The following is a 26004-nucleotide window of genomic DNA, read 5'->3' as shown; positions in this document are numbered from 1 at the left end:
GGAACTGAAATAGAGGTGAATATCATGGATGGCATCGAGGAAGATGATACAGAGCCTGGTGCCAAAGAGGTCTGCGCCAAGGGCGCCGACGAAGCACTGAGCCAACTCGATTCTGTAAGTGATGGAGATGCAGGAACCGAGTGACTCCATTTTTCCTTATGTTTTTTGGTCTTTGGAGGGGGTGAGACCTCCGACCCAGATAGACTCTGAAAAAGGTGTCTTGATTAAACCTTTTAAAATAAGCTTATTTTTACGTTCTGCTAGTGTACGATTACTAAAACTAGCACAAATGTCACAGTCAGCTTTAATATGATCCACGCCCAAACAGTAGACACAACGACCATGTCCATCCGAGTTGGGCATCTTATGCCCACACTTGTCACACTGTTTAAACCACAACTTAGCTTTGTCTGACATAGTAAGGCAACAAGTCTATCCTATAGAAAAAAACAAAAGAAGAGAGAGAAAAAGGTGAGAGAATACCAACGAGGGTAACCACAAGTGGTAAGGAAGGGCCTATCAAAGGCAGGAGAGATGGACAGTACCAATAATGGTAGAAATTAAATTACCAAGGTAAAGGGTAGGGAATAGAATTAAGTTATAGGCGACAGTGAGAAAAGGCTAAATTGACTAAAAAAATTTGAGGAGAAACTATCTTAAAAATGACAATTTTCTACTTAGCTTTGAGAGAGATGGCTAGCACGTCTGACTGACGCGGCAAACAAGATTTGAAGTAACTAGGAGAGGGGCATTATGGGTAGGTCTTAGCTGAGAGTTTTTGGCTGGCGCAAGCTTGGAAATGGCTGTATTGATTCCGAGGACGGAACCGAAGTCCTATTTGTAATGAATAAACAAAGATTTGCAACATATTCCGCTGTGGTACAGCGGTAGCATTGTTACCTCACAGCAAGAGGTTCTCCCATTCGATTCTCAGCTTGGCTTGGGAGTGCCTTCTGTGTGGAATCTGCATGTGCTCCCCGGTGGTTGGGTAGCGTTCAAAAGACATGCGTGCATAAATGGGCGTGCCTTCGTTGAAGGTTGGACGCTGAGCTGGCACCTCTGCGTTTCGTAAAAATCTACTGCTAATCATTAGCGGACCAGAGTTCCGCTGTGGCGACCCCTTATCGGAAAAGACAAAAGACAAACAACAACAACGTTTATGCTTCTTTTTTCACTACAAGTACGGTAAAATGTACTTGCAGCCTATTTATTTCTCTCTTACGTATGCTGGGTACATAAATCAGGTCAGAAACATTATAACTATATTTTGATTTCACTCTTCTTGCATTATTCCCCATTTCTATTATTTAAAATTTTCTTTAACAATCATTTTTAAAGTTAGCACACAGTCGAACATTATATCATCCTACCATTATTGGTTGCTAAGTAGCTCTGTGAAACCCTTTAGCTACCAATTTTTCCTTCAACCTCAGTGCTAATAATTGGCACATACATTATGAAATGAAAAAATCAACAAAGTCCACATCACAAATTTATTATTCTGTGTAATGCTAAACGTGTTTTAAAAAAAGAAATGTAAAGAGAAAAGTTTCCCGTTACGCTCCGTAAACGCGACTGCTGCTAATTTAAATGAGTTTACGCCGGAAATATGCTTCTCGCGTTTCAGTTCATGTTGTTACAAGAAATGATTTGGTCCATAAAGCTTGCCGTAATTTATTGTGTTGCAATATGAAGATTTTAGGGTAAAGTTCACTATGAAATGTAGTTTTGTCAAAGATCGCTTTAACATTTCAGCTGTTTATGAACTCTGCGTTGTTTATCACTAGAGTAAACAAATATGTACAGAGCGAAAACTATATTCGGGCACCTTGCTCCGTCAGTGGCAACTCGGAAGTGTTCTGTTCAGAAAGTTGATTGCAGAGCTCCATTGGAAGATGCTGCTGATGATATTGTAGTGGTTCATGGACGCAGAACTGCAATAGCAAAAGCCAAACGGGGCTCTTTTAAGGTAAAAAAGTGGTTCGTGGCTCATTTCACCTTCTGGTTGTAGGGGAATCTGGTGTATTGTACCACGAAATCTTATGCTTCTTAGTGTCAGTGCAATTGATAGTGTTATCTTGGAGTGTATTAAAAATTCACTTTGCCATATATCATTTAATAACTGTTGCATTGTAAACACAGACCTGGAGCACAGGGAATTTAGTTTACTTACTTGCAGAACTTGGTACAGGTGCTGCACTCTGGGAGTAGGAATTTAGCGGCTATCTGATCACATGACCGTGGTGCAGCTGCATGGTGCAGCTTGGGAATTAGGATACACCTCAATGAGGAGCTTCCTCGTTTTGAAACATCCACTTTTCCCCACTGAAATGGTCTGTGACGGATTATTTGTATAGACGGATTTGTAAACATAATCCATGCCAAATAACACTGAGTAATACGAATTCACAAATAGAACTTCTTGTAAGGGTAAAGTTATTCACTGTAACTATGCCGTGACTCGTGAGTTTACTATTGTAATTAGAGTGTTAAACATTTTTGCCAATGTGAACCGTTTTGTGAGAGGTCTTGTTATCCATTTTGGGATTGTAAAGTTGAGTCCTATGATCAAAGGAAAATGTCTTTAATCGTTTTTTGTCAGTTTGCAGAAACTGTTTCCCTTATATATTTCTTCTGGGCATTAGTCTATTTTTAAATGTTGTACTTGCAATGGAATTCCATTATTAAGGCAGAACTTGCGTAAAGTTAAAAAAGCAGCATTACTCCAGTATGGTGAGAGAGGACATGCAGTTGGTTGGTGTGACAGAGCAAGATGCAGAGGACTGGAAGAAACGGAAACAGTTGATCTGCTGTGGCGACCCCTGACGGGAGCAGCCGAAAGAAGAAGACGAAGACTCCAGTTGTTTGTTTATTTTAATATTTATTTATTTGTAAAAGAGGTGCCTGCTGCATATCAAGAAATCTGGACAAAGTCACAAGGAAAAGGACGATATTGAAATGCATTAACCCAAACGATGCGCAGTAACAAGCCACGCCTAAACTCCGCCTGTGACAGCGATGTCAGTACACCGCCCACCTGTTGATTGAAAGCTAAGGAGCAGTTATGACAGACAGGCTTCATGTGCTGAAGTCCTTGAAGTCTCACCGACTCGGACTTGACTACATAAATTAAAAAAGAAAAGAAAACAAAGGAGGAATTAATTTCTTGTACTACTTAATAAATAACGAAAGGACTAAACTTTCAACTGCACACTTTGTACTGCTGGCTCTTTTTGGATTTGTACAAAGTTGTTTTGCTTGGTTTTAGTCTTGGTTTACTCTTACCATCATAGCCACTTTTGGGTACAACTGTATTTATTAGCATTTATTTACCATGACTGTCTGATTGGGCACTAGAAGAAACCGTTTCAGTAAAGGTCCAGAGAGAAAAGCTCCTTAAGGCAGAAATCAAATTACAAATTTTAACAAAAGGAATATTCAGACTGTACAAATAGTCGAGATACCAGATTTATAATTTTACTTAGGCAGTACTGGGATAAATAATGATTGCCCATTTTGGAGATGAACGTAGAGTATAAGGAGTCTCCAAATGAGGTGGTATTGGTAATTGTGCCCACAGTTGCATCACAATAAAAGTAAACCAAGCAAAATCTTCATTACATATCATCATATGTCTGACATAAACAAATTATTTGATTCATACATAGTGCTTATTTGAATGGTAATCCCATAATGACTCTATGCAACACCTTTATCTAGTGGTTATGCTTATTTGCTTGTTAAACATTTAATTACAATTACAGTGTGCATTTCCTGTTAATCACGGCAAATTACTGTTCTTAATCGCTGACCCTCCAGCATGTCAGTCAGGGCGGCTACTCCCATTCCTGCACGAACTAACGGGTGGGTTAATACACTTCAATATCACCAGGTGGGGACAATTTTTAAATATTGTTCTTACAAACTTAGAAAGTGGATAGAATAAAAGGTATTGCTTTAGCATGAATTTTCTGAAGGGTAAGAAGTCTGAAACTCAAACATCCGTCATTATTTTTAATCTTTAATGATATGCCAATAATTTGCCAGAAAAACACAAATTTATGAAAAATGGACCAAAAATATGAGGTAAAAATCTGGACATTCTGCAAGTCTGTACAGTTGAGAGGTATGGGTGCCTGGGCTGGGCATCACTTCACTCTTTTTATTTTTGGTTATGTATTTGTTTGTTTGTTTCTTAAGTGGATGAGCTGACACAAACCCATTTTATCAACGACCTGGGCTCAAGAATGCACACAAATACACAATGTTATGATACAAGATGCTATGTAAAACACAAGAATATGGCATGTTGACAAAGCAGTGTGCATTTCATAAAATTGATAGGCAGTAGTGTGCAAACAAAGGGAAGAGTCGCATACAAAGTGTAGATCATATAACAAATATGTAAAGGTTTGAGTTACATTTTTCCCATATGAACTTTTGTGTGCTAATATGAGTAGCATCCATAAATTGCAAGCATACGAAAAGTACTGAATGAAAAAAAACTGAATTAACCATGATCACTGAAGCATTTAAATGTATTCTCTTTATCTGGTTTATTTCTTTCTGTGTTTAGCAAGTAGGTGATTCCAGAAGGTTGAGGCATTTTCATCATTAGAGACTGTAATAGTGTATAAGGAAGTTTTCCTTAGTGTGGAAGACTGTGGGATTCTTTGAATAGTACTTTTAAAATGGAATGTGAAAAATAAGTACATAACTGTAACAGTTACTAAGAGACGGATAACTTTCTTTAGGAGAAGCAGTGATGAGGTTTGAGATCAGCTAAGTATAAGTATATTCATATTTTCATTCATAGATTGTTACTAGGCTGGCATGGGGGGGGCCTTTCTAAGCCTAGCCAAGTTTTCCTAAAAGACTAACAATGTCCTGTATCTAAATGGGACATTGAGGGCCAGGCATTTATAAGCTGCTTCTGTCCATAAAGGACATGGGTGCCAGGCACGGTGTAAATGTCCTATTCCTCATCCACTGTTCTAGGTTGCATTAAAACTGAGTAATAGACAAACTCAGCTTCACATCAATGGGAAGCCTCTTCCATAGGAGGAGCAATCTCTGGGACACATATCTGTCTTTCCAGCATGTTCTGTTTGTTACAGACAAAATTCAGGTCCCTTCACTTTGCATTTCCTTGTAGGAGATTCACAAGTGTGGGGTTTGTGGATGCCTTGTAAGGCAGCTATAGATCACCCCTCGACAATCTATAGGAGGCTGGGTAGAGGAAAAGGGCTTTAAGGCGCTCTGCATAAGGCAGGTTTGTTATGTTTTGCATTCTTTTTGTAAGTAACCTCTGAAGTTGCTCTAGTTGGTGTATATACCTGGTCAGGTACATGCCAACAGGAGCAGTGTACTGTGTATGATTGGTGTGATAAGCCTGTTTGGACGTAGCCGCCATGCCCTCATGCCCTTACTTATCAGCTGCTCAACATGAAAGGGTTTCCACACCACTGTGGCCATGTGGTGGTTGAAGTTGAGGCTACTGTTAGGTGCATACCCAGATCCCTGACCATTGTTAGGGGCATATTATCAACATGGTAATTAGCTAGAATGGCTGACTTCCCAAAGGGTATAATTATGCATTTCTTAACATTGAGTTAAGACCATTGCTTTGGCACCATTTGATAGTCAAAAATAGACCTTCTTGAAGAATGCTAGCGTCTGCAGGGCAGTTTATGATGACTCCCAGCTTGCAGTCATCTGTAAACATAGCCAAACATGCCAAAAAAGAGCGGGTCCAGTAACAAGCCCTGGTGGACTCCGCTAGTGACTGGCCTGTTGATGGAGGTGATTTCACCTATTTTGACCTCCTGGGTCCTATCACTGAGTCAGTTGGCTGTCCAGTGGGTGATAGAAGGGTTTATGCATAAATTAGTGAGCTTATCTATAATGCCTGAGTGAGGAATTGTATCAAAAGCCTTGGTAAGTTTGAGGTAAGCTGTGTGCACAGTCTTTTTTCCAAAGCTTTGATTACCCTCTCATAAAAGTCCACCAGATTTAAAAGGCATAAACTTCCTTTAACAAAGTTGAACTGTGATTGGTCCAGCGTTTACAGGTTACCTATGTCCTCGTTTATCATATCCATGGTCCTTCCATGGCCCTACATATGAAGCTGGTATGATTTATGGGCTTGCAGTTACCTGGATCAGTGGTTGGACCTCCTTTGTGCGGGGGAATGACTGTAGCCATCTTCCATTCCTTGGGCACCAAATGTGACTGAAGGCTTCAGTTGAAAAGTGATTCAAGTGGACCAGGGAGTTCATGTTTCATGCTATTTATTAAACATCCAGGGATGTTATCCGGGTCTGTCAACGCAGTGGCAGTGTTTTTGGCCTTTGTTTACTGTAGGTTGAAATAAAGAGGTATTTGAGGTTGAATTAAGGGCACCTGTTGGAAGGGAATATTTCTGTTTTGGGAGTACATGTTTGGCTGTTGTAGATCTGTAGGAGGTTATTTACTCTGTATCTGAGTTTCAGTTGTTGGGAGACATTATTCACTATTTGTTCTGAGTGTTTTTGAAAGACAAGCGCTGTGTCTAGGTAAAGTCTAATGTCTATGTGTTGGAATGCCTGTGACACACAATAGCCATGGGGGTCTGTTGTGCTAAATTGGAATGGTTATCTTAGCTTTTTGGATGTAGCAACTAACATGTGAACAGTATTTCCCTGCTATTAATGATAAGTTGGAGTGACACCCCAACCCCATGTGTGTAAAAATGGAAAAAAAGGTTGTAGATTGATGGATGGATGCAGATCCAGTGGAGGTTAAAGTTGAGTTATGTACTTGTAGTGCGATATGAGATTTACTGAAGTCTAGAAGAAGAAGACAAAGGTTGACTCTGTACAAAGTACTACTGAGTGAGGAAAGGTTAAAAGAGAGGTTATTAGAGAGATAGAAAAGGACAGGTTCTCTGTGAAGGATACCAGAAGTTGTTTGAGTTGTGAGATCCAATGACAAGTTTTAAGGTTTTATGATGAATGTAACTTATGAATCCGATTAGTTTTATAAGTGTTACTTATGAGTCAGATTATTTTATTTATTTATTTTATTTTACATTTGTTGACCGGGATAGTCTTGCCTGGATGCATGTCCATTTTCAGCGGAGGCCCGGGGAGAAAAGCTCCAAGGGTAAGCAGATACAGCATTACATAATACCAGCATTACATATTACAAACTGACTATTTGCAGTGATTACATAAGTAAGCAAGTTAAATAATCAAACAGATTAGAACTCATAGGCTGTGAATTTTTTTTTAATGATGGTGTTATGCGTGACTGTATCAAAGGTTCTAGTTATATTCACGATAGGCCAACAGCAGAGCTTCCATCATTCATCTTATAAATTATGACTGTTACTTGAGTGCAGCTGTGGTGTTAAAGCCTGCCTAAAGCCATGATAGGTGATCAGTGAGGATGCCATACATATTAATATGCTTAGTCTAATTTTATGTCTGTTACTGTGCAGAACACTTACTGAGCCTGGTTATTTCACTAAACAATGATACCTTTGTACTTTTTTCATCTAAATTGTCTAATTTTCTAATGTCTTATTTTTTAACAGTAGTCATTTGGATCATCCCATCTGATCATTACTTTAGTGTTTTCAGTAATTATCTGTTCAGCTGTTGAGTGCTTTTCATTTTCTTGTATGTCATAGTTTATCCACATTTTCCAGTGCGTTAGCCATACAACATCTTTGTGTCTTTCAGTGTGCAAAACTTTGGACTTAAGTGTATGTCACATTCAACCACATGATGTGCAAATTCCTGTGTGTTATACCACCTACATTTATCTGTGTCATCCACTTTCAGTGTAGATTTTGTGAATTGTTTTGCATGTACTTGTAGTACTGAGCTGGTTTCACCATTTTTTCTTCTTTCGGTTGAAACTGACCATTCCTGAGCCATGTCAGATCTTGATTGGTATGCGTTTATGCTTCTGCAATGAGACCTTGAAATGTGATTGCTCTAAATCTAGTTGAGTGATCATGAGAGATTTGAAAAAAAAAAAAACATCTCTGCCATTCATGGTGGCTACACAGATGAAAACTTTTGCAGGGGCAAGCCTCCTACACCTACAGATGAAGGACACGTCCCTCTACCACCCACATTTGCGTATACCAACACCATGATTGCATAGCATCGGGGATACAAGAAATTCCCCAAAACAGCACACAGCAGTCTCAAGCACTAAGAGTGCACAAGTAATTTCCAAGGCACTGTGGTTCGACAGGACAGCTGTGGCCATTCCTGTAGTTATTTGCTACTGGAGTTCCAGTCTTTTTTCTTTTTATCTTTCTGTTTATTGTTTTCTTTTCTTCCCTTTCTACTTCTAGTCTGCCTCTGGCTTAATTTCTGTCTCTACTCTTATAAAATATTTTTGCTGATCTGAGAATGGATGTCATCTTAATTTTATTTTTTTATGGATGAGATCTCCCACTATATGATTTGATGATGTCCACATATCATTCTGTTTTAAGACAGCCTGTACCTCACTTAGACTATAGGATCTATAGCCTTACTTACTCCAATTTTTTATAAGAAGTAATAGGTGTGAAACATTTTCCTTGTTTCTAATTGACTTAACATTTTCTGTGACCTTCGATCATTCAGGAACTTTGATATAATGGGAAGGACAGGCTGATTTATAGTTTGAACTTTATTTCTCAAGTATCAAAGGAGTTTTTAATATTTGCCTCAGTCTTCTGACTTATTTCATACTAATTCCTCTCATTTGTTTACTTTGCATTTTTGATCCATCTTCTGTTCCCAGGTAGTTTTACACTGCCTCTTGTTCCATTTTGTCTGTATTACATATTTTATTCATGCTGGTATTTTCTTTGTGTTGCATGCTTGTTTTATTCACCTATTGTTCAAGGCTAAATGCCTTTCTTGCATCATCTGAAAACATTTTAATCACTTACAGTTTTGCTTTTAACTGTGTTTCTAATGCAGTATACCATTCTACATTTTTCATTTAAATTATGTTTACATTTTTGTTTTCTTGGATTTTTGTACTTGATTATCGGTTCATAAGCATTTACTAAGCATTTTATTTGCCCTAATATTTTGCATATGACTAACCCAGTGACGAGCCACACAAGGACATGTTGGGGCATTTACATGTTTTCCCTATCCACGAGGGTTAAGGGTGCTAAACTGGGGTGGGTCTATATTAAATAAACGAACACTTAAAATGTCGAGTACAGCATACTCGAACACTTTTAAGCGAACATTTACGTAATCGACAGCTGTAAATATCGTAAATAGGAGTTTCGAAATGTTTTGTTTGGCCAGCACTAAAATACGTCACGTAAACTACTTCAACCAAGAATACCGTAGATAAAACTAAACACCAAAGTCTAACCATGAAACTATCGCAATACACTGACTTACATACTAACTGCAAAACAAAACACAACTAAACATAACACAACGATCACTACAACACAGATATACATAACTAGCAGTGCTGCTTCCAAAGGACGTGCAGTAACACAAAAGGAATTAAATACTGAACTACGTATTAAATGAACAGGTTATTACCATGGTTCAAAAGAGGTACAAAAGTACATTGCTTGTTGTAAATTGAAGGAAAGTGCCCGAATATGTTGAGTGCATCGCGTACATATTCATGTTTGTATTGCTTTCAGTTAGTGTAGCATCCGACAGCACATGGGAGGAGGAGTTGGCCAAACAAAACTTTTCTACATTCTGAATTATGACATTTCAAGCTATGGATTAAATAAACATTCGCTTAAAGTGTTCGAGTATGTCGTACTCGACATTTTAAGCGTTAGTTTATTTAATATAGACCCACTGGGGTGAATGTTTGGTTACCCATCCATTCATCCAAATTGCATTTGAATAGAGTAAGAGAAATACTTTAGCTTTATATAGAGCGGAAGCCAGTTCCACAGATGCAGTATTTTCTGTGATACATACCTATCTCTATAACAACTATTTATTCTGCAAAAGAGACTGAGATCCCTTGAGCAGGTATTGTGATACCAAGGGACTTCCAAATGTGTAAGTGGTCTGACAGAATAGGATCTGCTGAAGCTCTGTATGTGAGGCAGAGGTTGCCTCTCAGTAGCCTGTATAATACTGAGAAAAAGTGCAAGGCTTTGAGGTGGTGTGCATAGTTTTTACGATTTAGGCCCTTGATTTTTTTTTTTTGATAGTGGGAAAATGTTGCTGCTGTTCCAAGTATTTTGGACACATAGATACCAAAAGGGACATTATGCTCAATGATTAACTTAAAGGACAGCAACAGAGTTCTATTATTAAAAGCTCAACCCCTTTGTCCTTTTTTTCCATATTTACTGTCCCTGCTATGAATAAACAACAATAAAGCATTTAAACTATTTTAAATCAACTGTTTCTCTCACTAGAACAGTACCTTATTGTACTGTGGTGGTTTCACTTTCAAAAAACTTTTATCCCACCCTGGAAAAGCTTGCTGCAGTCTCCAGTTCATCGATGTCCTCAATGCCACTCAATACAGATAGTTTTCTGGTCAGTTCCCTCTCCAAACTGACATCACCATGACCATCCTAAAAACCCATCCATGCTGTGATATCACAGCTCCCTGGTCTTTCCCCTACCCATACAGAAAGTAAAGCCTAGAACAAGGAAGTTTGGAGAACAGTACATGAGTCAGGTCTCCTGCTGTGAGCTGTCGATCACAGCAGGTAACAGCATAAATTACCCTTAGCACTTTGACAGCTGGGGAAGTTAGGTGTGAAGGGGGATGGGTGATGAGTCAAAGTAGTACAATTCAGTCTTCACAAAAGATTCTAAAAAGAAGCAGCAGCAAAAAGCATTTAGTCTGTTCTGTGGCATTTGCATGTGTTTTAAGTAGTCATTGAACAGCATGAAATGTTACTTCACACTAAAGACATCACTGCATGCTTGTAAAATCAATGCAGTGACAGGAGCTTTAGGATGAAAGAGGCCTGTGTGATGTAATTTTTTACAGACTAGCAATGCATTGTGTGATACCTAGAGGCTGACTAAACATTCAGAATTACTTCAGGATGCCGGACCCTGTGTGGTCAGACTCAGAAATTATATATAAAAATATGTAAAAACCTGTAAATAGTCCCAGAATGGTGTTAAAATGTAGGGAACACCAAACCGTAATGAAATAAATATGTTTTTTTTGAGACTGTGGGTGCGATTCTCATTTAACTTCATGTAAACAATACTGCAGAATCTTCAGAGGCTTGGGAAAAAGAATACCCCAGCCTAATAAGCTGAGTTAACCGTGAACTTAATGGCCTGTGGAAAAACTGTTCTTAGATCTGCTTATTTTGCTGCGTATTAGTCTAACGCCTGGCAGAGGGTAATAGTTCAAAAGATGGTGGCCTGGATGTGAAGGGTCGGTAATGATTTTCCCTGCCCTTTTCATGACTCTGGTCCTGTAAGGAGGGCAAACTAATGCTAATGATATTTTCTGCAGACCTGACTATTTGATGTAACCTATTTTTGTTATGAGTAGACTGAGATAAACCACACTGTTGTGGATTAGCTGAGAACTGAATCCACGGTTCCTGTGGGAGGTTGAACTTCCTCAGCTGTCGCACAAAGTGCATTTGCTGTTGTGCCTTTTTATGATGGACCCTACATTGGACCCTACATTGGCCTTCCACAAGTCGTGGGTGATTTATAAATCCCAAAAACTTGAAGGATTCCATAGCTGACACAGCAGTATTAAATATAAACCGGGAAGATTATATTGTAGTATTGCTCCTAAAATAAAGTAAGAGAAGTACTTTGCTTTATGTGACGTAGAAAATGGCCTCCTAGACGAGGTATTCTGTGTGAAACATGCATGTCCCTCCAACATGTTTTATTTGTGAAGCAAAAGAGATTGAGATCCATTGAGAGGGAGCAGACATTACCATTGGACTTGCAAATGTGTAATAGGTCTGACAGGACAGGGTCTTTTGAGGCTGTATACCTACATAAGGCAAAGGTTGTCTGTTAGTGGCCTGTGTAACACCAAGAAGAGGGATAAGACTTTGATAAGGTCTGCATAGTTTTTGTAATTTAGGCCATTGGTCACATGACAATGTGTTCAGAGGGGTATGATGGACTTTTGTGCAGCTGAAATGCAGTCCAGTAAAACTGGAAATAGCCAGGTAGCATGTGAAAAATCAGTTCAGTTCATCAAGGACTGAATCCAGTCCAAGGTCAGCCCTGAATGATTTCCTCATTGTAAAGAAGGAAATGAATTTGAAAGTTTTATTTGGGCATTTAAAGAGATGTACAATAATAACTAACTTGCCTGGGGCAGTAGATGTTTGCTTAACCCTTCTCCTCATGGAGAAAGCAATGCACGCATTCAGTGAAATGAGTGATGTGGATTTTTAAATTTTGCCAAATCAAAAATGTTTTGGTTCATAGGTTCATACTAGGCTATATGCCCTAGGGCATTTATAAGCCTAGCCAGAGTGTGTTTGGCTTTCGCCACCCATTTTAAATGAATTTTGCTATGACCTTTTTCGAGGTTAGTATACTGTGCCTTTGTCTAACAGTAACACAGAAGTGATACCCGGGGTAAACCTACGATCTCCCATCCACTCATCAAGATTCCTCTTGAAGAGAGTCAATGAGGGACTCTGCCTAACCTGGACTGGGATTTTATTCCAGAGTGAAGGGGGCCTCTAGGTTATGAATCTGTCCCTCCAGCATGTCCTGTTTATTTCAGTGTTGAGGTTCAAGTCTCTCGAGCACGTAGCTCGATGGGATTTGGATTTTCTGAGGTGCATCATGTCCATTAATTCCGGGTTGGACATGGCTTTATACATCAGGCACAGACTGCCTCTGACTGTGTTTTTAACTTATTTCTGTATGCCAAATCAAAAAGTTTTTTTTTTTAATGCTTTTATCTTATTCCTATCGCTTATACACAAATCAGAGAACATAAAAAGGGAGATATCAGTATGAGTCATTATATTGCAGAGACAAGCTCCTACTTTCATAGGTTGGTGAGTGAATGTCGAGTCCCTACATTTTAAATGTTAGGAGACCTTGAAGTACAGGAGCAAACACTCAATACTTTTCCTGAGGAAATGAGTCGGGAATGTACCACCACAGCAGAATTGGGGATAAAGGGTGACCTCTTTTCTAGCCAGCAGGGGAAGAATATGATCCAAAGCAGATGCTCAGCATTGCATGAGTATAAGGGAGCCTATTGGGGCAGTCAAAATGTTCACAGTATGCTCAAACAAAAAGGGAAAATAGTGTCTGAAGTACATAAGGCCTTGGAGTAAAATGTTTTTGTTGTAACCATATGGGACATGTATTGTCCAAATATCCACAGTGAGAGATTGGCGAAAAAAAGCCATGCAAGGGAACTAATGAAAGTACTTGCACAGTAGTGGTAGTGTGTCTTGGAACTACAGCTACTCCAGACTAGCACAAAGGGCTGTACTCTATCCTGGTAGAGGGTGAAATAACTACTGCTAAAAGTGATACTGCGTTTAGATGTAATTGTTCTTAAACTTACAGTTGTGAGAGAGAAACATTACCTGTGTGGGTGATTTAGGACCGTCAGATGGGCACTTTTTCAGTTGCAGTTGGCTAATGTTCCTCTGAACTTGGAAGAATGGGTGGCAGTGTTGACATCTCAACAAAGTATTTTAATAGGTAATGAAAGATAATGCACAGTTTTTGTCTTTTGCACACTGAACCCACCTACAGTGATTACCTCCTGCTGATGTAACAGCTGTTAAGTACAGACAGTAAGTCTGTAATAGAGTTCTCTCAATAAACCATTCCTTACCTTGGATGTGCAATTCACCTTTTCATCCCCATTATCTGTTTACAGTTAGCCCATTGCAGTTTTTGCCGCCTTCTTCTAAGTTTCCACTGAGCTGCTAACCTGTACAGTTCCATACAGCCTACAGGACTGTGTACATGCGACTTTAGTAGGTCAGTAAATATACTTATGTCATACTGCTGGATTTTCCCTTAATGCATCCTGACGTTTCTTATAATAACTGTTACAGGAACACTTTTTATTTTTGCTGAGAGATGCAAACTCTGATCAAGGGCTACATTTAATTAATACATGTAAAAGTGAAGTAGTAGAACTAATCTAATTGATTTTTGCCTCAGTGATGGCAGCATTACATCTAGGACTTCAGCTTCAGGCACAGAAAATTATCCAGTTATAAACTTACTGTACAACGTTCAGTGTTGCACCTATGAGTCTGTAGGCACTGTTGCTTGATTGCATCTTTTTATATGTTGTGTTAGATTGCATTTAAGACCTGCAGGGAAGTAACACTCAATTTATTAACTAACTTTGCAATAATAAGACCAGTTCCCATTGCAAAATAGCAAACACGTTGTTTCTTCTATCAGCTGTTCCCTTTAGGGGTTGCCACAGCAGATCGTCTGTTTCCATTTTTTCCAGTCCTCTGTCACACCAACCATGTGCATGTCCTTTCTACACAGCTACACCTCAGTATGCACTCATCTTTGTTATCAAAAGCACAAACCAGTCACACAGAGCTCCTGTAAAGGCTGTCCCTCCTCCACAATTGACTGCACGATAGTGCCAGCAGAAACACCAGTTCACATGGATATAAAAATTGAAGTTGAATTCCTCCAGCAAGTAGACACCGGAGTGAAGCAAACAAAAACAAACAGTTCTGATACTAAGCCACCAGATTAAGCACTTTCATCTTCTTACAGAAGACTTCATCAGAATAAACAGAACCCTTCTTTACACCCATTTTTAAAGTACATTACTCATCTTTCATTGGATAAAACATTAATTAATTATGCAAATGGTGCTAATGAACTAGAATTAAAAAAAAACAGTATTATTAATAAAGTTATTTAAATAGTACTCGCTGTATAAGACAGTTGTTTTTTTTTTTTAAAAAGCAGTTTCTGTACTTTTAGTACTTTTGTGTTTAGTGTATATCAAGATATAAATACACATGAAAGATCTTGTTCAAACTCTAAAACATAAAGGTAAAACAAGCAAGAAAACTTACAACGTATAGGAAACAGCCATAAAAAGTTAACATGGTTTTACAATAGGCATAGTAATGAATCTGTATACATAATTGAGGCTTTAGCCCTTGTAGGCTTAAACACCTTCATTTTTAAGGCAGGAAGAACTGAAATATGATCATTCATACCGGGTGGGGTACAGGCATCCAGTTTTAACTTGCCATATCATTTCTCTATATTCTAACATATTCTCCCAATCCCCACCCCTATCACTGGGAACCACCTTTTCCAGGACCCAAAACTTAAAATCTGCCTGTGTGCACACCAGACTGTGCCTATGCAGAGTATTAGTTTCTCTTTTTCTATTGATGTCATATTTATGTTCGTACACAAGTTGTCTCAAATACATTCGGTTTTACCAACGTAATATGCCCAGCAGTATTTGCAGTACGCGAGATAGACCACCCCTTTTGAATAACAGCTGTTGTACATCAAAGTCTTAAGGCTAGAAGGTGTACTTGGTGTTTCTAAACTCTTACAGTTAGCCATGAAAGTACATTGGGAACCCCTTTCACACTTGTGTCCCCATTTTGGCTATTGTCCCATTGATGGTATTGGGAACACCTTCCACACTTGTGTCCCCATTTTAGCTCTTGTCCCATTGGTGGCACTGCTGTTCTTCTTTTTCCCGTATTTCCTTAAGACTATAATTTCTCTTATAGCTGTACCTCAATTGTCTGTTAAATATGTCTAACCTACTGGGCATTCTTTGAAGCATACCCCATACTCTATTTATGGTTTTCTTTATCCACCATGGTACCTTGGCCAAAGGTCATTACTAGATGGGGTGTAACAGATGATATCCCTGTAACCAAACCCTGTTCTTTTATTACGGGTACCCTCTTTCTAGAATGAATATAATCTAACTCCTGTATAAAATCATTCTTATTAGATGTCATCCTTGAAACTCTTACCGTCTGTCCCTTCACAATATTGCGTTTCTGAAAATAGGGATGACTACTTTGGTAGTGTAGGTAAGAGTTGGAAAAACACATTTTCTTATAAACCTTGGATGTAAATCTGTTGTTATGCAAGTCTTTTTCTATGCAGACGTCCAAGTAATTAATTTTATTCAATCCTATTTTGTGGGTAAAAATTAGAAATTTGTGTCTTTGTTTCTTTATCAACTTGGCTAAAACTAGCTATGGAGATATCTGCTGTGGGCACCAGTATACCTAGAGGTTGCTTGGGGCCCCCTCATCCTAGGGGGCCCCTAACCACAGCAAGTTATCTAATTTTGAGATTTTGTTACATGTTTGTCAAACCAACCAAAGCTTGTACAGTTAATCCCATGCATTTAATAAGTCAGATGGGTAATAACTCGAGTATGAAGAATCCTAAGGATTGGCAGCACTTTTTCAATTTTAAATTCTCCAGTTTTAAATTTCAAATATCCCTTACTGTAGTGACAGTGTTTTGTTAAGTAGCAGGCTTCATAATTTCATTAAATGTTTAACCACTAATATAATGTCCTTAACATAAATGAATCATGCTGATGTGCAGTCTGTCCAGTAAAAGTAACATCAAAGCTGGAGTTAAGCACCTGCAATACCCACAGCTGTGGGGGAGCCCCTGATCATCTTTGCCTGTGAAGAGATCTCGCAATAGGTGCCGCTGCTTAGGGGAAATAAGGACAAAAGTCATGCATTCTCTGGTCACGTTTTATTCTAAACAGGATATAATTAGTGAATGAACATGAGCAAGGTAAGTGTTCGGCAGCCCAGAGTGACAAGATCTCATTTTTAATCGAGATTTTAAGAGCAGCAGGTATTTTGGATCTTATGGGAGCATTTCTTTTTCAGGTAGTTTTATAAGTATTGGCAAGTTTACCAGATATTTTGCCTCTCAACTTCTTTATTCAAGAATTGTAGGCAAAGCCAAAAATGAGGGAGGAATAAAGGTCAAAATCAGGAACACTGTTTAAATATTACTCTAGTTCACTTAAAAAGTTACAAACTTAACATGTTTTGTATCAACATGCTTTTTCTGAAGAAGTGTGAAACTGTAATGTCTGACATTATTTGCTGTCTGTAATCCTGAATGATTTACCAGAAATTAAAAAAATTGTACAAGGACTGGGCAGAAATGTGAGGCAAAATTGGTGGCTGTGACAGATATGAGTTACTCTTCGACAAGATGAATGAAAGTGACTTACACCTGCTGTTTGATGACTGCTTAAACAACAGTCGCTGATATGGTGAGGCAGTGCTAGTATCACACAATGTCTTATTTGGTGAAATCGGTGAAAAACTAGTAGTGCTATGGCTTATGCTTGTGTGTGTGTGTGTGTGTGTGTGTGTGTGTGTGTGTGTGTGTGCGCGTGTTCTTTCATGTGTGGAGGTGCAGTGTTAGACTAATGAGATGCCTCATAATTTCTTTCACTTTCTGTCACAACCATTGTCATTATGCTTGCGTGTGGAGGGGAGTGGGATTGTAAGGTATTTGAGTAACAAGTTGGCCACAATTTCTTTCACGTGCCTTCAAAATATCGACTTTGAACATAATAGGTGGCTATCGACCTTGAGCATGATAGGTGGCTATCTGTGGTGGTTTGGCAGAAACAGGATGTGTGTGAAAGCAACTACTCCTTGCCACAGTGGTGCATTGAGTAACTTTGTCATTTCACAGTGCTTTGCTCTGGTTGAGTTCTTGGCTGTAGCTTTTTCTTTGTGGAGTTTGCATTCCCTCCCTGTCTCTGTATGGGTTTACCTGTATGTTTTGGTTTCTTCCAGCATCCCAAAGTCATGTCTTAGGTGAATTAGCCTTCTTCCAGTTCCTCTGAATGTGAGAATGCAATGTGTTTTGCATGTGTCTGTGCATCTTGTGACAGACCTGGCTTATCAGTGACAGCAGTCGGCTGAAATACATGAAGGTGGTCATTTATGCCTTTGGTTTAATCCCAGTCCAACACCAGAGTGATGTATAGATGATGACTATCTTTTTTTTTTGGGGGGGGGGGTGGAATAGGGAGCCCTGTAGCATTCCTACATAGAATTTAATGTATCCTTCCCAACACTCATCTCAGTTTATGTTGGCTACTACTTTGTCAGCTTTGACGATTAAGCCTTGGGCACTTAGCCAAAGCTTATTAAAATAAGAATACATGTCTTTTCATACTCATGATTTTTGTTCAGGCCATCACATGATCAAAAGGTTAGAAAAATGCACTTCGTGACCTCTCTAACTAAATGTCGTCTGGGAGCCCAGTGGCCCCATACCCCTGCTTAATTCAGTTATTTCCTACACAGTTGTTACCGTGCTGCTTTGGCTAGCTAGGGCCAGTTAGGGGGTGTTAAGAAGGATGCAGGGGAAAAAAACTAAACAGTGACACTGAATTTCATTCCTTAGTCATAATTGTGTTCACTCCAGCACTTGATTAAACAGTTCTCTAAAATGCAGTTCAGAACATCTAGAAAGCCATAGCTTCTAGAGCAATCTGAAAAGAAAAGCAAAATGCAAGAAAATTAATCCATTTCATTTCTTAGTCATAATTGTGTCCACCCCAACACTTGATTAAACAGTTGTTCTCTAAAATCCACTTCAGAACATCTAGAAAGCCATAGCTTCTAGAGCAATCCGAAAAGAAAAAACAAAATCTGCATAATGTGGAAAGCACAGAATGGGGGGGAAACAGTGGGGTGGAGCACTGAAGGATGTGTGCCAGGATGTGAAACAGTAGGCATTGGGGGCATTGTTAGCAATAGGTCCCCCACCATGAACCACGAGAACCATTCTGCCTTCCTGGATCTACGTGAGGCACTCGCTATACAGCCAAACACCTTGGTCTTGGATGATTTTAACTGTCCTTCCATTGATTGGGAATCATGTATGAGCACAAACACACTCACCCTAAGGTTCATGGACTTTGTTAATACAAATGCTCTGGTCTGCTCCCCCACAGGGGGCTCAAATGTCCTAGACTTAGTGTTCACCAACTTGGAGGGGGGGGTCTCTGCACTACCCCCTGTGTGTTGCCCTCCCTGGTAAGGTCTGATCATAAATCAGTCTCATTCGAAGTAACAGTCATACCTGCCCCCTTTCAAGAGCAAAAAGGATGAAACATTTCTCCAAAGCAAACTATAGCTTCCTAAGCAATGGCATAAATATTTTCAAACCCCCTGCTACCACTGTCAGCAATGACTCCTATAGAGAGGTGTACACAAATGCCCTGTATAAACACCTGTACAAATGTATAGACTCTGCTGTACCTGAACGGATCAATACAAGGTCCTCTCAAAAAAAACAAGCCACCCTGGTGGACATCAAGATTAAATAGGTTATACAATAAGAGGAAGAAACTAATGTCTAAGAACAAGAGGGAACTGAGTCAGCAGAGGAAGGACACTCTACACAGCTTGAAAAACCAAATTAGATACCTTGTGAAATCCTCCAAAGCCAATTATAAGCTGCACTTGCTTAGCTGTGTCAAAAATCTAAAATGGAAGGCCCAGCTTTGTGCCAAACTAGTAGTGGATGGTACCACTCCTACTGACCCTGAGGACATCGCCAACCTGCTAGCAGATAGATTTAGCACAGACTTCACCCCCCTCTCCCCATCAGACATATCCCAGTGCATATCTCTCACCAATCCTCTACCTAGTATCTCCAAGGAGCAGGTCATAACTGCACTCTCCGTGGCCAAAAACACATCCTCTGTAGGACCGGATAACATTCCAGGCTGCCTGCTAAATGGTCTAAAACAGGATCTAGTGGAACCACTTGGCATTCTTTTCAACCCCAGTCTAAGTACTGTCTTTGTCCCAGTAGAGTGGAAAACAGCAACAGTAATTCCCTTGCACAAAGGGGGACCATCAACCGACCATGGGAACTATAGACCCATAATCCTAACCAGCCTTCTTTGCAAGGCCTTGGGAAGAATCCTCATGGACCTTATCAACAAAGTCATAGGTGACCTTTAAACTCTTGACCTGACCTAATTTGGCTTTAAGTGTAACTCATGCTTATTAAACCAGGTGGACTTCTTTGTGAATGTCACCAAAGCCTCTGTCTTGACCAGGCCAAGGCTTTTGACACCATCCCCCACTCTGGCATCATTGAGGAACTCATCCAGCTAGGAATTAACCCATATGTCCAAGGACTATGTACCAAGAGAAGTCAGAGGGATATATGTTACAGCAGTGTACATCCTCCAAGTGCTAACACCACTGAAGCTCAAAATAAACTCCATAATATTATCTGTGAGCTACAACGCAGAAACATAGAATTTGCACATGTGATAGCGGGTGATTTCAACACAGCTCAGCTTAAGGAGGTGCTGCCTCATTTCTATCAGTATGTGGATTTTGCCACCACAGGGGAGAATACCTTGGACAAAGCTTACTGCAATATTAAAGGAGCCTTTAAAGCTGTGAAGCACCCCAACATAGGCAGCTGTGTTCAAACTGCCATCCTGCTTCTGCCTACCTATAAGATGGCTTTGATCAGAGAAAAAACGACAACTAAACTGATCAGAGTCTGACAGGAGGGTTCCATGGATTGCCTTCAGGACTGTTTCAATACCACTTGCTGGTAGGTCTTCAAAGAAGTGGCTATGCAGAACCTCCCATTAGACATGGACATCTATGCTGAATCAGTTCTTGCCTACATAAGTAAATGCATGGAGGATGTAACTATCATGAAAGCCATCACTATAAGGGCTAATCAGAAGCCGTGGCTCACCAGGAATCTCTGTGAGCTACTGAGCGAAAGAAACACAGCCTTCAAGGCAGATGACAAAGAAAGATTAAAGGTGGCCAGGTCAAATCTGAAAAAGGGCATCAAAGAAGCAAAGAGGGAGTATGGGAGAAAAACTCGGATCTGGTTCCAAGACATGAAGGACACGAGCAGCCTTTTTTTCTGAGTTTCTTTATAAGTGCTGATCAGTTATATCTGGTACTGACCGACACCTTCAACTCATCTCTTGCTATGGAGAAAGTTCCCTTGTGTTTCAAGGAAACTAGTATTGTCCCACTAGTGAAGCGTAACACTGCTGTACATCGACTTCAGTTCTGCATTCAACGCTCTGATACCAATGCAACTGGTGGAGAAGCTCGTGAAACTCGGGATAAACAAGTACCTATGTAACTGGACTCTTGACTTTCTGATTGGTAGACTCCAGTGGATATGCGCTAGAAACAACACCTCTCCGTGCATAGTCCTGAATACTGTTGTTCCCCAAGGTTGTGTGCTCAGCCCCTTGCTCTTCACCATCCTCAACCATGACTGCACTGCAAAACATAAGTCAAACCATATTATAAAATTCACTGACGATACCACAGTCGTGGGTCTCATTAGTGGTGGGAATGAACATAACTACAGGGATGAGGTGAACACTTTGCTTGGTGTGAGAGGAACAATCTGGAGCTGAATGTTAATAAGACCAAAGAAATGATTATGGACTTCAAGAGAAAGGCAACAGTTCAACAGCCACTCACTATTAAAGGGGAGGTAGTAGAGAAAGTCAAAACAACCAAGTTCCTGAGCCTCCACATCTCTGATGACCTCTCCTGGACTGTATTACCAACCATATAGTCAAGATGGCTCAACAAAGGCTTCACCTCCTGATAAAGCTCAAAAAGGCCAGGCTCCCACTGTCTGCTCTTACCACTTTTTACAGGGGAGCTATCAAGCGCATCCTCACTAGCAACTTCATAGCACAGTTGCTGAGAAGAAGAAACTACAGAGGGTGGCTGAGAAAATCTTGGGCACAAACCTCCCTTCTATTCAGAAGCTTTTCTTTACAAGAGCAAGAAAGAGAACATATAAAATACTTGCTGATTCGACCCATCCAGCCCACAACTGGTTCACGCAACCTGCTTCTGGAAGGAGGTACCGTAGCGTCAGCTGTAGGACTACCAGATTCAGGAGCAGTTTTTATCCTACAGCTGTGAGACTTATTAATACAGACACCCACTATAATACCCGATACACTGAAACCTCTTCCTTTTTTTCTTTTTTCATTTAATCTTGCCACTCTGAGCAATTACCGCCAGCATTACTGTTATGCAATATGATGGCTATACTGAGTCACGTCTAAGGTTAACGAGTGCAATACAGTAACTAAACCGCTGGTATTCACTACTCTATTCTGTATCTTAACAGTGTAGGGGTTTGGTGGTGGGTATTTATTTATCACTGGATAATGGGTATTGCATGTATGTAATGTGAACTACCTCTTGCATGTTATTCTCTGATACCACTGTATCTATGTTATTTGCACTGCATTTCTGTCATGAGCTAACATTTGTAACTTTGTTTAGGCTGCACTTGTGTGGTCCTAAATGACAAAGTTTCTTGAATGTCAACTGGCTCACCAACAGAACACATAGTCAAAGCTGGAGATTCCACCTCTACCAGCAGAACAGTTACCTGTAGTGTACTACAAGGATCTGTGCTAAGCCCCCTACTGTTTGGAATCTATTTCTTAGAAGTCCAGGCAAAAATAGATAGCCTGTGACTTACCAAGTTTGCCAATAACTGCAAACTGGGTGCAGTCATTGAGTGCCCCAATGATGTTGACATGCTACGAAAAGGGCTTACACAAATGATTAGTGCCAAAGCCACGGAGTTAAACTAAATGCAAAAAAAGTGTTATCATCCCTTTCAGCAAAGTTGAAATCCCTGCAAATTACAATATTAACAGTAACCCCCCTTAGCTCAAACCCTGTGGTGAGAGATTTTGGAACACAGTTTGATAGCAACTTAACTTCTATCAACATGTGTCCACAGTGGTAAGGAAGGCCTTCTAGTGTTGCAAATTTCATAAGTAAGGGCATTGCATCCAGAGCTAAGGATGTTATAACTCCCCTGTACTCATCCCTCATCAGATCACTAATAGGGTACAGCGCTCCCTTTTGTATGTACCTCACCAGACACCTGCATCAATTGGAGACACCTCAGAGTTTCTCACCAAGAAAAATCAAGGCCTTCAATACATGACCTATATGAACGAACTGAAGGTCCTATCACTGTATTCTGTATCTTATAGGTTGCTGGGAGGTGACTTGTGGCTGGCCTACAAAGCAGTCTTGGACCATGCTGTGATGCCTGTGCCCTGGCCCAGCAATCAAGGAGCCTCAATCCTCACCACTAACACCAGAGAGGGGTGTCTCATATAGGAGGAAAGGATAACAAATACACACAGTAAAGTGCAATTTCCCTTAAGAGCACACAGAGATCACAGTCGGTCCAGGGCTGGTCGCTCCTTCGCTCTCCGGGTCCCCAGTAAGACTCTCCACTGGCACAGCTATAGGGTCCAGATCTCAGCTTACTGGGCAAGCTAAAACCTTTTGCACCCTCTCTGTCCAACCAGTGCTTCATGTCCCTGCCCAAGTAGCTGACACACACACACACACACACACACACTCCTGGGAAAAGAGGCACAGGTTCTCTCTCCAGCTGTGCTCCTCCCTATCTACACGGGTGGTTCCACCACCACACACTAATACTTATCAGCTACTCAAAGGCCCACAAGGATGTCCACACACATCTCTTTGTGAAGAGGTTATACAACCACACAGACACTCCTGGGGAACTCTAGAGCTTAAATTATCTCTACACAAAACAGCCACAGTTGAAAGGTTTCAAAATATTTAATAATAAATAATTAAAACCACAAGACAATACTTTCTACTACACAGTACTAGACAAGAGCTCAGAGATCACGCAGAAATACTTAAAATAATTCAGTAGTACAGTTTTGACATCACAGAAAAACACTTAAGTCTAATCTTTCTAGTTTCTAGCTATTTGTACAAGAAACCACGAGCCAAAAGACAAAAAAAAAAGTTAAAACTACTATAGCGAGAAACAAACAGTGCGGTATCCAAGGTGTAAGATCAAATAAAATAGTTTTATTAGCGCTTTTGGAGGGGTCGGTGCCTCTCCTTCAGACAAATTATAAACCAATTAGTCAGCCTTGTATAATCAAACAAGTAAGACTAATTATTCAATTAAATCATTAAAAACAGTTTGTCATTCTTTTAAGAGGACATGTTGCTCCTATAAAGAAGTGTGTGTGAAGCAATTTTAAAAGGCAACATCTTCTATAAAGTTAAACAAAAGTAAAAAGTGTATAATATCTATTATAAAAAAAAAAAAATATATATATATATATATATATATATATATATATATGTGTGTGTAAATATATCCACTATGCTAATCAATAACATTTTATTACAAAACAGACTAATAGTTAAAATTTATATAAGCAATTAAGATGTTTTACATCCTATAAAGGTAAGAGGTTGTAAATTCCAGTATTTTTAGCGTACAATCACCTTGAAGTAAAAACCTGTTAAAGAGATACGATAAATGTATTTACTACCTACTCGAAATGTACACATAAGAACCTTGTTATAATAGCAATGTGTTGTAAGCGACAACAACCAATAACATGTTTGTTACAAAGTATATTAACTATGCCTTATGTAAATAGCCACTTAGTGTATAAATACTACATTGTAACCAAAGAGAAACTTTTTAAATTGTTAGAATAGATGCATATAAATATAAATACTCTTAACATCTTATGAGTAAATAAATATATACAAAGAAACCTAATCTTATATTAGAACATTTTGTCATGTTTAACATAGTAAGAAAATTATAAATGTATTGATGTAATATTTAATATTCTGATGTCATATTGGAATATACATTAATCTTAGTGAAAGAAGAAGCAAACTACCTTCTCAGGGCTAAATACTTCAAAATACATTTTATAGAGACATACTCATTAAGGCCTGGAAACATGTGGGCCACTGTTCTAATTTGCCACATAATCTCATCTATTTCCAGTTGTAGTTGCTAAGGCCCCCCTCTTTCATCAGTTAGTCTTTGCTGTAGTATAGTAAATTTGAACCTATGATCAGGATATACAATGGTGTGCCTAGCTAGGGCATTAGTTGCATCTTTTCTAGAAGTGGCATATTGGTGTTTGTATATGCGCTGCTTGATCTTCCTTTTGGTTTTACCGATGTAAAACGCTGCACATTTATCACAACAAGCTGAATAAATCACACCCTTAGTTTCACAATTATACTTGCCATTAACCTTATATGTCTTCTCTCTAATGGTGACCTTAGAATCAATAAGTATCTACACTGTTGGCATGAGCCACATCTAAACATTCCATGGTTCCTACCATGTAGATTATTATTCTTTCTTTCCAATAAAACTTTGAGATTAGCTCCTTTTCTATAAGTTATTTTAGGCTTATCTCCTAAAATTCTGAGGAGCCCACTATCCTCAATTATTAAGGACCAATTTTTGTTTAGCATATCCCTTATTTTAAGGTGGTCTAAAGAGTAAGTACAAAGAAAGCTAGTTTTAAAGTTATATTCCCTGTTAGTGATGGCCAAATTGTGTTGATTATCAATGTTTTCAACAATTTGGTCTGTATTACTCTGCAAAAGGGGCTTAAAATGGCCTATATTTCATTTATAAGTAACTTCCAAGATAATATTAGCCACCATACGTTCAAGGTAGCCTCTATTAATAAACACAGAGGCCAGAAGGTTACATTCCTCTACAAAATCAGACTCATCAGATACCATTGTAGCTGCCCTTACCATCTGCCCTTTTACGACAGCTCTTTTTTGATGGCAAGGGTGGCTACTGGTAAAATGCAGGAAGGAATTGGAGTAAGTAGGTTTTCTGTAAATTGTGCTTTTATATCTGGAATTTTATTGTGTCCTTAAACAGGTTAATATCAAGAAAGTTAATATTGGTGTCATGTATACTAAATAAATCAGTTATTTGTGATATGCTAGTAATGAAAGTCGGAACTAAGGCTTAGTTTCATAGTTGAGTACTAGGCTATCTGCCCTGGGGCATTTATACCCAGCCATAGTGATGTGGCTTTCGCCACCCCATGTAATGGTACAAAAGTGTACAGAATAGATTTAGAATACTGTGCCTCTGTCTAGTAGTGACACAGTGAAGACCCCCT

The 26004-nt window shown here is 39.3% G+C and overlaps 1 protein-coding gene across 1 annotated transcript in view; it reads left to right on the top strand.

The window, feature by feature from the left end:
* The first annotated feature begins 1587 nt into the window (after positions 1-1587).
* The window catches only part of ACAA1 (acetyl-CoA acyltransferase 1), a 353926-nt gene continuing 329509 nt past the window's right edge, over positions 1588-26004 (top strand). The window contains exon 1 of the mRNA XM_044067562.1: positions 1588-1969. Coding sequence (XP_043923497.1) covers positions 1799-1969 — 171 coding nt within the window. The 5' untranslated portion in view covers positions 1588-1798. The remainder of the gene's footprint in view (positions 1970-26004) is intronic.

The sequence above is a fragment of the Protopterus annectens genome, chromosome 3.part1 (assembly GCF_019279795.1).
Source record: "Protopterus annectens isolate FY-2018-M chromosome 3.part1, PAN1.0, whole genome shotgun sequence".
In the NCBI taxonomy this organism is placed as follows: domain Eukaryota; kingdom Metazoa; phylum Chordata; order Ceratodontiformes; family Protopteridae; genus Protopterus; species Protopterus annectens.
Note: the sequence above shows the minus strand (reverse complement) of the source record. Positions and strands in the feature narration are given on the sequence as shown.